This window comes from Panthera leo, chromosome D2 (genome assembly GCF_018350215.1).
Source record: "Panthera leo isolate Ple1 chromosome D2, P.leo_Ple1_pat1.1, whole genome shotgun sequence".
In the NCBI taxonomy this organism is placed as follows: Eukaryota; Metazoa; Chordata; class Mammalia; order Carnivora; family Felidae; genus Panthera; species Panthera leo.
In genome coordinates, this window is record NC_056689.1 from 56521686 (window position 1) to 56536112 (window position 14427).

Genomic DNA, 14427 nt, shown 5'->3' on the forward strand with positions numbered 1-14427 from the left:
CTTTTATAATGAGACTTGCCATACTTTTCAAAGTCTTCCTAATTTGGGGAAACAAAAGGGTTTGCATGTAGGGATGCAGGGGGGGAATGACATAGTTCAGCCTGTGGACTTGCTCCAGGGCTCTGGTGCTGTCCAGGAACCAGGTGCTGAAATGGCTTCACCAAGGCCTTCCCAGGCCAGCCCAGATGGAACAAAGGCTGATGGGAAGTGGGAGAGTGCAGCTTTGGCTATAGCCTGGTGTAGCCACAGCTTCCCAGGATAAGGAAGCAACTTGAAAAAGTACTGGGAGAACTAGAATTATGGCCCATTTTGTTTGTAGGGAATTGGGAGGAAATGACTGCCTCCTTCTTCTTCCACACTTTGCTTTATGTGGCTTGGAGGGAAGAATACAGACAACAGATTACTGATAAAAAAGTAAATGTTTAAAAGAAAAACAAGGTTGGAATTTGTATGACTGGTTAGTGGTGAATTCTAGAGAATTTCACTAACTTTGAGCTGTTAGACAGGAACCAGGAAGAACCAGGACTGGAGGCTCAATGATGCTGTCAGTTCCTTGGGACTACTCTGTCAACAAACAATTATTGTGGTTTAATGAAAGGGAAATGAACACAGGGACCTTGGCTATAATGAGTAAAAGAAGATCAAACCTGTGACACCGTAGTGGAATTCCATACAGGGGAGAAAGAGCCTTATTACTACAACCTCAGATGAAATTCAGTGTTGATAGGAAACTGGAAAAACTGGAGTATTCACTGGGAAGATAAACCTGATAAATGTGCCAGCCATGGAGTGAGTTTCTTTTCTATAGCTCATATGACATTCTGCTCTGTTATTTCCACATGTGCCTTATCTTTCTTACAAGTAAGATGGCTTGAAGGAAGGGACTATATTCTTGTATCTGCCAAAGAACTGAGCACACAGCTATGCACATGTAAGGTAGGCATGTAGGATATTTTTATTGAATTTACTGATGTTGCTCTCAAGACTAAGGTCCTTAAATCAATCACTCCTGAGTATAGCTAATGTTTATTACTTTCATTAACTCTCTTACCCAAGACCCTCCATCCATCCATAAGACCCCTGCTTATTTCATGTCATTCATTCACTGAACACTGACTGCATGCTAGGCACTATCGGGTGCACAGATGGAAAAGAGAAAGTTCCTGCCCTTAGCGGTTAGCAATTTAATGTGAGAAGGGAAATTTTAAAAAGAATCCTTGATACAAGTGTGTATATAGAACGTTTACTGCTTAAATAACATTGTGATATTTCTTTGGTTTGAGTTACCCTCTCAATCCTACCACCTGGCAAAAACTCCTTCAGAAACATAAGTTAACACTGATCACAGATCATCAACTGTTCTTATGTATTCTTGAGGATCTTCTCTTTGACTAGATAGCCATAGGGTCTATTTTGGGACTAGGGACGGTTATGGTCTGGTTTGCAACACAGCATCAGACAGGGTGCTTGCTCTAGCCTGCAAAAGGGCTGCTTTGTCTAGATTTATAAGTCATTAGTTTTGGCATAAGAAAAGTCACTCTAGAAAAAAGACTCTAGAGGAAAATTTATTGGAGGTAAAAAGGTGCTTCCAGAACTGAAGTAGAGGTGCAAGAGACCCATAGGTCTGGGAGTCTCAGGGACAGGAATCAGGGCCTTAATTCCCCAGGATTCTCTCCTCTTTTTCTCTCTGGGTTTCATCTTTATTCTCTTAGGTTCCTCCATGGGGTGGGGGACGTGGATATATTCACAGTAGTTTGCTGATATATCCTTACAACTCATGATCCAAGAGCAAGTTAGAGCTTTCCTTCTTTGATTCAGGATGGAAAATCTCAGTCCAATCTAAGACTGATTGGACAGTCTTAGGTCACAGGGAACCCCAGACTATTGACTGGCAGCCCCACGGGATCCTGTGATTAGAATATTTCTCCAGAGGAGAGGGAATGTTTATCCCAAAAGAAGGAACAAAGGTGGTGTGGCAATCCAAAGAGAAGATTTTGCTACCCTATTCTACATGACCAATGCAATGCTGTTCTCCAGGATAGCTCCCAACCAGGGAGAATCCTCATTAGCCTGTTTATCTTCCCATTGGCCATTCATGGCCAGCATACAGAGCGTCTACAGCACTAGGGCGTATCAAAACACACTGGGTAGCTGTCCATGAGTTCATATGGCTGTAACTCTACCCTATAAACAATACGGAAAGATGGCTGCTGAGGGGGAAGGAAGTCCTTTTTGATGTATAGTCACACATTTCCTTGGTTGGCATAGCTAAACACTGGTGACTTTGATGGTATCATCTATGCTGGAGATGACTTTGATCTTGACTCTTCCTGCTCCTTCAGAGAGGCACAGTCCAAGGGTCTGGCCTGACTTCCTGAGTGCCTGTGGCTTACTGAATGTGTTTCTCTCCCCCCACACACATCCTTACCCCTCTCCATCTCACACCCAAATCTCCCATGCTGTAGAGCTCTTTCTATTTTGCAAGAAGTGACTTTAAGCATCTCTGAACAGGTAAGGGGAGAACCTCTTAAATACTATTTCCTTTAGCTGTGCATACCCTCCCAAGTCCTCTTAGTAATAGAAAAAGAAGCTTTGGAGATCCTAAATCATCGACAACTCCAGACTTCTGTTTCCATCCATATGATAGACTGCTGAAGGACCCTATCACTACAAAACAAGTAGGTTCCAGATACAACATATTTTTAATGTATTACTGGGCTCACAAAGTTAAGGGAAATCTCTAAGAACCACTACTCCACAGAAAAAGGGAGTCAAAACTGTATCTGGCAGCAAGGACCTAAACAAATGGGAATAAGGGGCTCAGAGCACTGTGAAGAGTATTACTAACTCTTGAGCTGGCAGCATAGTGAGGATGGTGACCCTTAGAATCCTACATTAACCCAGGACTCTTGAAGAGAGCTAGTGTTCCCACTTAAGAACACTGCCTTTAGACAATCACAATAACAACAATAATAATTATAAGTGGTAGGGTTTGCCAAGGGCAAGCTTGGCAGGAAGGGGTGCTTAAGAGTTAAAGAGGAATAAAGTCCTTGTAATGTTATGGAAGGGAGTTAAGATCATTTTAGAGTTTGTTAAGTTAAATATACATCATAAAATTTCAAAAGAAGCCACTAAAAGAACAGAAGAGGGTATAAATCCCAAATCAATTAGAGGCAAAAAACAGGATTTAGAAAACAAGTATTCCCCTCTCTCCTCTCCCCACCCAAAGCTCCTCAGTCAATCTTTTAAAAAGCAAGAAAGGAAAAGAAGCATTGCACACATGAAAATTGAACAAATGAGAGAAACAAGTTTAAACATATTAATGTTCCCATTAAATGGAATGGACTGAACTCATCAGTGAGAGGATAGACTTGGTTAAATAGTTAAAAAAAAGAAACTTAAGCTATATATATGCTGCACACAAGAAACACACCTAAAACATAAGGATTTTGGAAAGTTCAAAGTAAAAGGATGAAAAAAGATGTTCCTGGAAAACACTAACAAAAAGAAAGATGGAATAGTCATAATATTAGCTATATTAATTATAATATATTATTATATGTAATAATTATAACTACATTAATATTATAACTAATATAAAATGTTAGAGGGCATAATAATAATATTAGGCCAAAAGCATAGTTAGGAATAGATGGGGTCACTTCATAATAATGTCTCCATTCACCAGCAAAATATATGAATTTTTAAGATTTATTGTGGTCATCATTTTGCAATACATACAAATATTGAGTCATTATGTTGTAAACCTGAAACTTATGCGTCAATTATATCTGAATAATAAAAAAAGAATTCTAAAACTACACCTAATAAAATGGACTCAACATAAAACAACACAGAGCTACGGAAAGAAATGGACTACTCCAGTAGGAGATTTCAAACCAAGCCTCTCAGTTGTTAATGAGCAAAAAATATTAATAAAGATTATGATTTGAACAACATAATTAACACATTTAATTTCGTGGGCAGATGTAGAATAATAGTTCATCTTTCACCATCTCTATAACTTTCAGCAGATCTCTGGGCCTCAGTTTCCTCATGTGCAAAATGAGACAATACTATCTACAGTGCTTTCATCAAATCTAAGGTGTCATCAGTGATAAGACTCACCATTATTGTATGTATCTCTAGGAAAGAAAAAACTTCCAATCTACTGCAAGCTGCCAATTGTAGGTCACATCCCAATTTTAGTGATGCTAAAATGTGAAAAAAAAATGTGTGACGGAGGCTCAGTTAAATACTACATGTCATGTGGATTGCTGTGATGATTTAAAATGAGATGCTGTAAGCAAAATACAAGATGCAGGTTGTTCGCCCTGCCCCTTCATAACTTCCCTCTGCAAAACAGCTGAGGGTAAACAAGGGGAGGGCATGGCAAAAATCCCAACTGGGGACTATTTTAGCTTTTCACATCATTGAATGTTTTCCTAGGTATCGGCACCTCAAAACTAACTACTTCTTCAGAGGGAAGATCAAGTTATAACCATAGCATTCTTGAAAGAACATGACTCACCAGGTCAGTTGCAATGGGGAGAAGGGGTGAGGAAAAATGCGAGAGGGAGGCAGGGGTCAGACAGGCTCCCCAGAGCAGAAGTGATGCTGGGAGTGAAAATGGCAAAGAGAAGTGTAGATGTGTTTGGGGGAGGGGGAGGAGGGAGAGAGCAGCACCCTTGCTGCTGTAGGGGTGTAAGGGTGGGGAGGCTCGGCTGCCCCTCCAGCCTGCCCTGTGCCTGTGACATCTGGAGGCTGGAGTGGGGTGAGGAAGGCCTTCCACCCAGCCCACCACTTAGAAGACAGGAGAGGAGAGACTTCAAGTGACTGGAGACAGGGCATACATCCACTTTCTGAATGGATGAAAAACTCAGACTACTAAAAGTAGCTTTGCCTTTTTCAGCAGAGGCAATTTTAGGGTCTTAATGATATTACTATTTTGGAATGGCTTTTTATAAATATTCTTCACTATGTGAAAATCAGTTTTTTGTTAAAATGCTTTTTTTAAAAAAATTACTTTTAAAACAAACAAACAACAGAATCCAAGTAAGCCTAAAGCTGTCTTTGACCTGGAGAGGACATTGCCCCCTCGTTACATGGACTGGCATGCTACCTGTCCTTCCAGATGCCACCCGTATGCCCCCTCCAAGGCCTTTGTGATTCTCACCTGGAAGTGCTCTCTGCCCTGGCCGACCTCTTGCTGACCTCCTGGAACCTGGAATGCTTGCGTCTCTCTAGGGGTGCAAGTCGCCTCTGACCTCACCCAGTTTGAGTGTGTTGTCCCACCACTGGGCAATGAGATCTTTGAAAGCTCTGAATCCCTCTCCCCACCTCCAACCATCCAAGGCACCAGCTGTCAACAGTGAACTGCCTGGTGAATTAAGGTGATTGATCACTAAGGAACAAAGTGTGCTTTTTAGGGATTCTTCCTAAAATCGCACATGTTCCTAAGACAAGGGATTGTCATTGATTAAAAATCATACTTTCGTTAGTGGTAAACTTCTTTTACTCTTTTAAATACTATGCTTGAGGGTGGTGTATTTATTTTATTGCTATGAAATTGTTAAAATAATACTAGTAAAATTCTCTGAGGTGATGGCCATCTCCTCTCCAAAAAATCACACCAAGCATCTGATGTATTAGTTTCCTATTGCCGCTGTAACAACTCACCACAAACTTAGCAGCATAAAACAATGCAAACTGATTATCTTACACTTCTGTATGTTAGAAGTACATCACTGGTCTGTGTTGAGATCAACATGTTGGTAGGACTACATTCCCTTCTAGAAGCTCTAGGGGTAAATCTATCTCCTTACCTTCTCTAGCTTCTAAAGCCTACCCATATTCCTTGACCTGTGACCCCCTCCCTCCATCCTCAAAGCAAGGAATGGTAAGTTTAAGTCTTTCTCACATCACCACACTATGACCTCCTCTTCTGCTTCCCTTTTTCCACTTTAAAGGACCCTGTGATTACATTGGGCTCACTTGGATAATCTAGGATAATCTCACTATCTCAAGGTCTTAATCACATCTGCACAGTCCTTTTTGCCATGTAAGGTAACATATTCATTGGTTGTGGGGATTAGGACACAACATCTTTGGAAAGCTATTATTCTGCCTACCACACCTTCTGTCACCTCCCTCTGCAGGGGAGGGGGGCGGGTAGCCAGGGTAACTGTGAAGGGGCTTCAGACCTTCAGGCTGTCAGGAGAGTGTATGACTTGGTGTATAGGGTGGAATTTTTGCCCACTGCTTCTGGGGAGAGGAAGTTCAGATACAGCAAAAAGCCATCTCTGGAAAACCTGCCATGCACTGCTGAGTAACCTTTTTAGAAAAGTCTTAAAAATGGGTTTAAAAGCCCTGGTTCCTGCTCCAGTTCATGTCTTATTAGCATTCAAAATCAGGGGTAGTCCATGCTTAACCAGAGCAGAAGAGCCGGCACCCCACAATCATTCTCCCATGATACCAGCGACAATGAATCTTGAGGTTAAGGGTGAACCATTTAAGAAATATATTTTTGCAGACAAGGCTTTAGAGGAAGTCCTCTTAGCAGTTTGAATCAGAAAGTATTGAAGTTCCTCAATCCGGTTTTTAACAGCAGCAGCTCCTTTTCCAGATGTAGAATAGGCCTATTTTTCCTTCTGGGAACTATTAGATCTAAATTGATTAAGTTCAGACCCTGGAGCCTATGTGGGTTGTATACATAGTAGGGGCTTGAATAGCTGTTGAATTCAATAATCCCCAATTTTACTTTTTATTTCTAGGCTATGAATAAGTAGAAAAAGATTGAGATTGGAAATAGTTTGGCAATATTGATTAAGATCCAAAAACTACATAGCATCTCTGCTTCTTGGTATCTATCCCAGAGAAATATTTGCACATGTGGCTAAGGATGTACAGTACAGTGTTGTTTGCAGTGGTCACGGATTAGGGACAGCTTAAATGTCACTTGAGGGGTAGGAAAACAGATGTGGTATATCCACACTAAACAACTTAAAAAAATAAGCTAGATCTATATGTATGAACAATAAATATACTGTACAGTGAAAAAAGCAAGTTTTGGAACAATACATATCTGTTTGGCTCTTCCAAAAATGATATAATTGTAACTTACGAACATATATGTAACATAGAAATTTCTTGAAGTACAAACACCAAACTCAAGACAACTGTTATTCTGGGAGAGGACTGGCATGTGCTTGGAGCAGGGGTTGCTAAAGATGAATTTTTACTTTCACCTATATTGTGTGAATTTTTTGGTAACAAAACACAGGTACATGTTATCAAATTGTAAGATATATTTTAAATTAAAAGAGAAAGATAAACTGAACTGAATGAAATAACCTAATGTTTTAAAGTTGTCAAAACTGATGATCAAATCCATTAAAATGTTTTTACAAAGCAACAATTAGGACAGAAAGTTCAAAACTCTTTTTCCTATTTTGTTAAAAGTGTACATGTATATATACACATAGACTACGGTATCTAAACATATTTATGTGGATACTACATCTACCTATCTATCTACCATCTATCATACACATGATATATATCTATATATGCTGCACGCATCTATATATACTTACAATAAAATGCATAAATATTGCTTTGGTTAAATCATAGATAAATATCTCATTCTTTATCATTGTTCTTATTATTTATAATGGCAAAAATATCTCCTATATGATTATGATTAATCTGGTAATTGAATACGGTTTGCCTTTTAAATAATTCAATTAACTTTAGTAAATTAAAAAGTTTTCTTACACAGTTGCAAAATTAAGGACAAAATGAAACACTACTTTATGATATGTAGCATCCCTTTAAATGAAACCCTTCCAAGTGTGAAGAATGTGTTAAGGTTTTATCAAATGAATGCTCTGTGTAGAAAAACTGATCTAAATCGTGATTTAAACTTTACAACCACTATGATCTTTCCATTTGAGCAAAACTTCTCTTGGAAACTGAAAGGGTAGGGGGGTTATCTCAGACCTCTGGGGATATCCCAGGAAACAAAAGCTGCTCTAAAGGAATTGTGCAAGATTGACACCGACAGGAATTCCTTTCTAGACGATGTGAGACTGTAGATTTGGTATTTAGTTCCACTGAGGAAAGGGGAAGCTACTGAGCTTTTTACTTACCCAGGGAATGAGTCCTGAAGACCCTCAATGGTCTGTGCGTGTGCGGATGTCTCCGGGGGTGATCAAATCCCCCCCTCACCCCGCAGGGAGGAGACTGTGTGTAGAGACCGCAATCAGCACCTGCCGGTCAGCAGATAAGCCCTCCATATGCAGAGGCACTCGCCCAGCTGTGGCAGAGGAGCAGAGCCAGCCCCTTCCCTCCCCCATCCCCGCAGAACAAAGGGCGGTCATTTTCTGCTCCTCCCAGAGTCAGATGCACGCACACACGCCTTCCATCACAATTAACTCAAGAAACTGAAACACAACACAAACTCACCAGCAACATGCTCAAAATCAATACCATCAATACCCAGAACGAGGATACCAAAAAAGCAAAACAAAACAAACCTATTGAAAGAGTAAATACTCAAAGCAACAGGGCTCCAGTCAGACACACTACAAGGTCAACAAATCTAAGACAAGTTCAGGTACAGGGCGCCTTATAAACTGAAGAGCTAGCCATTATCCCTGGGGTCGCAAACGTAAATGCCTTCAGGGACCAGCTAGTGGAAAGGTCTATAAGATAATACAGAGCGGGCCTGTCATGAACTGGACCGCAGGTGCCCCAGGTAAAGGCATCCACATTTAATTTTTTGAAATTTCAACTCTTGCAGCATGATTCTTAGACAGAGTCTACAATCAAATAGAGAAGGAAACAGAGTTAATTATGGGTACAGAATAGATGAAATAGAATAAGAGTCAAAGCCAGAAATGTGGCATGTCCACAGAGAATGAAAGTCAGAGCAGTGATCCTAGCTGTCTTTTATTTGAAAGGATGGTGACCACTTGGTTTATATCTTCAAAGGCAAGAGCAAAACAAAAGTTAAAAGACATGGCTTATTAAACTCTAATATGAGGGATTCAGATTTGTCAAACAGATTCTTGACATAAATAATTGAGCTAGATTACAAAAAGATCGCACATGTTCTCTTGGAAGGCTTTAAATAAATGGAGCCTCCAAGAACTATAGGTGTGGCCTTATTGGAAGGCAAGGGGTGGACCAAATGACCTCCCAAGGTCCTGATTTAAATATGTCTGCATAGTCAACCCTTGGTTATCCAGTCCAAAGAAGAAGACAGTGACAAATCATCCTACGCTGAAGATAATAAAAAGTTATATTTGTCTTTGGAATGTATTTGGTACTTAAATTAGAATGTGTCTTTCTGATGCTCTGAGAATTCACAATGCTTCACAACAGCCACAAAAAAGGCCTGACCTGGAGCTGGGAGGCTGCCCAATTTCGCCATCCTGTCCTCCATGCAAGCCTTCTCCTTTGCTGGGGGTGGGCAATATCATCTTTCAGAAGAACACTCAGCAGCCCAAGCTTTCTCAGACAGGGCCCACCTGGCTCAACCCTCCCCTGGGATTAAAGAGAACAGTCTTTCCCTGATCTCTGGCTGATTCAGGATGAAGAGTCGGGATGGTGTGGGCTTTGTTTTCAGAGGATGACTCCCAAGTGCTATATAGGACCCACAGGAAGCAGCAAGCTAGACAAGGTTTACTCTAAGCTGACTACAAACAACGGTCTAGCCTCCCCACCACAGAGGACACAGAAGCAAATTCCTGGGGTTTCTTGAGAGAGAGAGAGGGACTTCATTGAAAGGGAAGATGAAATGAGTGCCCAGCACTTGGAAAGAATGAAGCTGCATGTTCAGGAGACGCAGTACAACCCATGCACGTGAAAGGATGGGTGTGATGGAGAGCTGCACTTGAAGCCAGCGTCCAAGGTGAAGGGAGGGCATGCCCACAGCAGCAACTTGTGGAGGGTCCAGCAGGAGGGAAGGATGGTTGCCCCACCATCCTCTGTCACTCCCAGGGTCTACCAGGGGAGGCTGGTGTCACCTAACAGGAGGCAGGGCCAACTAGAACATTTCAGAAATGCATCGAAGTCATTTAACCAGAGACTCATGGCTCTGGGAGGAATGATTTGATGAGGTGGGCTGCTCCCTGATTCAGAGAGACACTGGACTGTCACAGCACTGAATGCAGACAAGCTGCTTGGCCCCACCCTACTCAGGTCACTCAGACAACAGGGTCACTACAATCACTTCTGACCTGCCTTTTTCTAGCACACTCTGCTCTTTAGTTTTTCCTTCTTAAGACCCAGAACCGTGCTAATTTAAATGTGGCTATTTAGTTTAAATGACATAAAATTAAAAATTCAGTTCCTCAGTCACAGTAGCCACATTTCAAGTGCTCAACAGTCCCATGTGGCTAATGGACACCATATTGGACAGCACCAACACAGAACATCTATGTCATCACAGAAAGTTCCACTGGATGGTGCACTTATCCAGACTTCTAGGAGGGTCTAGAATCAGGTACCTTCTACTCTTCACAGGGTAGAAGATATGAATAAATGGAAGAAGAAGTGTGCTTTACAAAGTGTCTTTTCTATACATCATCACCCCTGATCCTCACGACTGCCCTGGGTGGTAGGTGGGGGTAGACTTCAATAGGTACCTTATACAGATGAGGAAAGCAGGCACCACATAGCTAAGTAACTTACATGAAGTTCGCAACTATTGAGTGGTATTGTTAGAATTAAAATCAGGTCTTCCAATTCCAAGGTCAGTGCTTTCTACTGTTACATGCAACTGCTACAAATAATGTTACCTGCCAGTGACTTTTTTCAGTGCTGCCATAAAAGCTCAGGCCTCCCAGAATGACGCTGACATGCCCTTGTGTTTTCACTGGTCGGCTGATTTTTGAAGTGATGACAAAACTTTGCACAACTGTAGTTCAGCAGCTTTAGAGTTAGGAAGCCCAGGGGTTCGAATCCTGACCCATCCACATCTTGTTTCATTGACTAGGGCAGGTGGCTTACCATCTAATTTCCTTTCCTTGTATATGTACTTCATAGTGTTGTCAGGAGGATTAAATAAAACAATGCCTCTGAAGAAGGCTTAGCACAGTGCCTGGAATGTATTAGAGATCCATAAATAACAACTATCCATGGTTACTGGCAGAATTGACAATGCACTGGTACATGCAATACCCTATTGAGGCTTCAAGACAAAAAAGCATTATGATTATTCCCCTTTCTCCAGCTGATACACCTGAATCTCAGTGAGTAAGGGATTGACTTAAGGTCATGCAACTAGAAAGCTGTAGATCTAGGGCATGAACTCAAGCTATTTGGACTCTAAATCACATGCTTGTCTTTCTACGCAATGTTGCTTCTCAGAAGAGAAGGGAACAGTGGGCACCAAGGCACGCTTTAGAGGATGTTTAGCTACTCTGAATTCCCATCTTCCTCCCTTCTTTGAAGTGGACAATTAATGTTTTCTTGGTCTTATGGAAGATACTGTGCAAAGGCAGCTTTGAGCATCCCAATCGATCATAATTGTCACCTTTAAGCCACTCCTATGTAGGGATGTCTACACTGGTAAGGAAGTAATGCTTGTATAACTAAGGAAGCTTAAAAACATGAAGAGAATGCCTTGAAGCAGAGTATTCAAATTCTCTTTCTGAAAAACCATCCATGCTCCATCTTCTCCCCGCTATAGCAAAAGGCAAGGACATGGCATACTAGAGCCCCAGCTGAGCCCAGCTGAGACCTATGGGTGGGAATATGTGTTGTTGCAAGCCACTGGCTTTTGGTGGTTGTTACTCAGCCTTATCACAGCAAAAGCTGACTAATACACCTGTCAGACTCAGGGTAGGAGGCACTTACCCTGCCACAACGATCTCAAAATCTCCATCATGGTCCACATCGGTGACTGCCACACCATAGTTGAGCTGGGTGGGGTTGCTGTCATAGTCAGGGGGCAGGACCGAGCTGGTGACTGCAGTGAACATGGGTTCAGCACGCTGGGACCCCTCAATGGGGGGCAGAAACCGCAGCAGCAGCAGGAACAATAACATCCTGAACACCTGAAACCAAAAGTTATGAATGTTACTGCAAGTTCTGATAACCAAACAGCCCAGAGTAGGCACATAAGTACCTTTCCCCCCTGTTCACGGAGGGCTTGGCAATTCCTAGGCTGCCACTTTCCCCTAAGACCTGCCCTAACTACCATGTTTAAAACTGCAGCCTGCCTGCATCACCCCTGATCATACTTATCCTGCTCTGCTTTATCTTTTTCTTAGCACCTTTCACTGTGTAACATACTGTGTAATTTACTTATTCATTGTGGTTACTATTTATCATCTGTCTCCCTCTGCTAGAATGTAAGCTCCACCAGGGCAAGAATCTTTGTACTTTGCTAACTCACTGGCATCGAGCCAAGGACAGGGGCTGGCACATAATAGGCACTCAATACACACTTGTTGAGTGAATGAAGGAAGGAAGGAATGGTCGAGTATAAATATATAAGCATCTCCCATACTCTGAAAGAAAGATTGGGGGAATGTACAAAATAACCACTTTCAAATAGTCCAGGTGTGGAGCGAGCCCCCATGAGTACCCTGGTCTAGAACAACAGTAGAGGCAGTGAAGGATTATCCTTCTATGGGAGATACCCCAGAGGTAGCCTGGAGTGAGTCTGAGACTTGGCAGGTTCCTCTGGCCAAGGTCCCTCCCTAGGGCAGCTGGCCATCATCTCCAGATCAGGAAGCAGTCAGTTAGGGAATGTATTCCAGCAGGATCTGGCGGGTGGTACATCATTCACTTGGAGAAATTAAACCATTGTGTGCGTGTTTTATTATAAATTAATTATGTATAATCCATTGTATAATTCATTATTATATCTCTAACATAACTCAGGGTGTTGTCGAGCAGCCTGGGGCCATGGGAGCTGGTGACATGCATCCAGGAGACTGATGAGAACGGCCAAGGAGGTAGAAGGACTCCACCCCCTCTTTGTGTGAGCTACAGATGGCACCACCCTGAGACTCTGCCTGGAGGCCTGGAATCAGAACTCAGAGTGTTCTAAAGGCCCTCCTGGAACAAGTCCCATGAAGGCTGTAGGTCCGGTCTTGCAGGCAAAGTGGGGCCTTCCTGCCTTCAGAAGGCAGCAGACCCCTTCTTGATGGAACTTTTCCTGCTGGCATGCTGGTGCGTCTGGCAGCTGAGAACAAGGCTGAGTGAGGCTGAGGTCTTAATGAAGAAGATGGGGAGGCTGGCTCCCCATAAGGAGACAGACACTCCTGCCAGCAAATGAGCCTGCCTCAGTTCAGGACCCAGAAACTCAAATGAGGGGCCCAGGCACTGCCTTCACAGTCAAACATGATTCAGAAGCCTCTCTCATGCCTTGCTGGTGAGGCCGGGGAGAGACCCAGGGGGCAGGGCTCCAACTGCAGGGCAGAAACTAATCTCAGTGAGCCTTCCTGGGAAGGAGGCTCTTGGAGCCTGTTCACAGGGCACATGTTGGGTGTTGCACTGTCAGAGTGAGGTCAAGTCTAAATTACAGAGATGTCTGAACAAGACAGTATCTTCTACTGGGCTGTCTAATCACTGAAGGCAAATGCATCACTGTGAGAGTTCTGCCACTCGGCAGGAAGTTTGGTTGGATGAAGGAAACTTATAATTGGATTAATGAGCAGCTGGTGGTAAAAATGAGAAGCTAAAGAGTATTTAATAACCAGTGTAGACATGCTGAAATGTAGGGTGGATCTGAAGGTCACTGGTCTTTTCAAGGTATGACCTCTATTATAGGGACAGCAAATGAGTTTCAACCTGAGAGCCAGATCCAATTGATTGGTAGTGGATTGAAAGAGTACTGTGATCAGATTACAAGGTTTTCAATGGACACAGAAGAGAAAGTGGCATTGGGTATACCTTCTAGGAGCTAGGTAGTCCCTCCTGGGCACCATTCCTGCAATTTGGGTCACTGCCACCAGGGAGGCAGGTACCCCTATTGGGGTAATACAAGCAACTGGTAGAAATTTTCTAATGAAGGCCACGAGAGGCAAGAAGCCTGATCCAGCCTGTTGATTTTTACCTTTTCTGTGAAAAGGTGAACTTTTAATTAAAGGAGCCATATGAAAGAGGTAGCTACTCTGTGTTAACCATTTCCAGATAAATACCCTAAAGCAAGACTAAAAAGAAGTAATACACTTATGGGTTGACCTCTATTTTGCTTGGTGACCTTGAACAAGTCACAGCCTTGTTGGGTCCCAGCTTTCTTCTCCAAAATGAAGGTTTGGAATAGACTCTAAAGGTGCTTCCCAGCTCTAAAATTCTATGATGAATTAAAGGATTTTTTTTTTTTTTTAGAAGCAGACCTTCAGTAGTTTTTCTCCCTAGCTCCTTCCAAAAATTTCAGACCAACCTGTGTGATTTTCTTTTCTGAGC

General features: G+C 42.3%; 1 protein-coding gene across 3 annotated transcripts in view; it reads right to left on the reverse strand.

Annotated features, from left to right (window-relative positions):
- CRTAC1 (cartilage acidic protein 1) overlaps window positions 1–14427 on the reverse strand; it is a 157085-nt gene that overhangs the window by 126791 nt on the left and 15867 nt on the right. For all 3 annotated transcript variants that reach the window (XM_042908092.1, XM_042908090.1, XM_042908091.1), the window contains exon 2: window positions 11866–12065. In XM_042908092.1, coding sequence (XP_042764026.1) covers window positions 11866–12065 — 200 coding nt within the window. The remainder of the gene's footprint in view (window positions 1–11865; window positions 12066–14427) is intronic.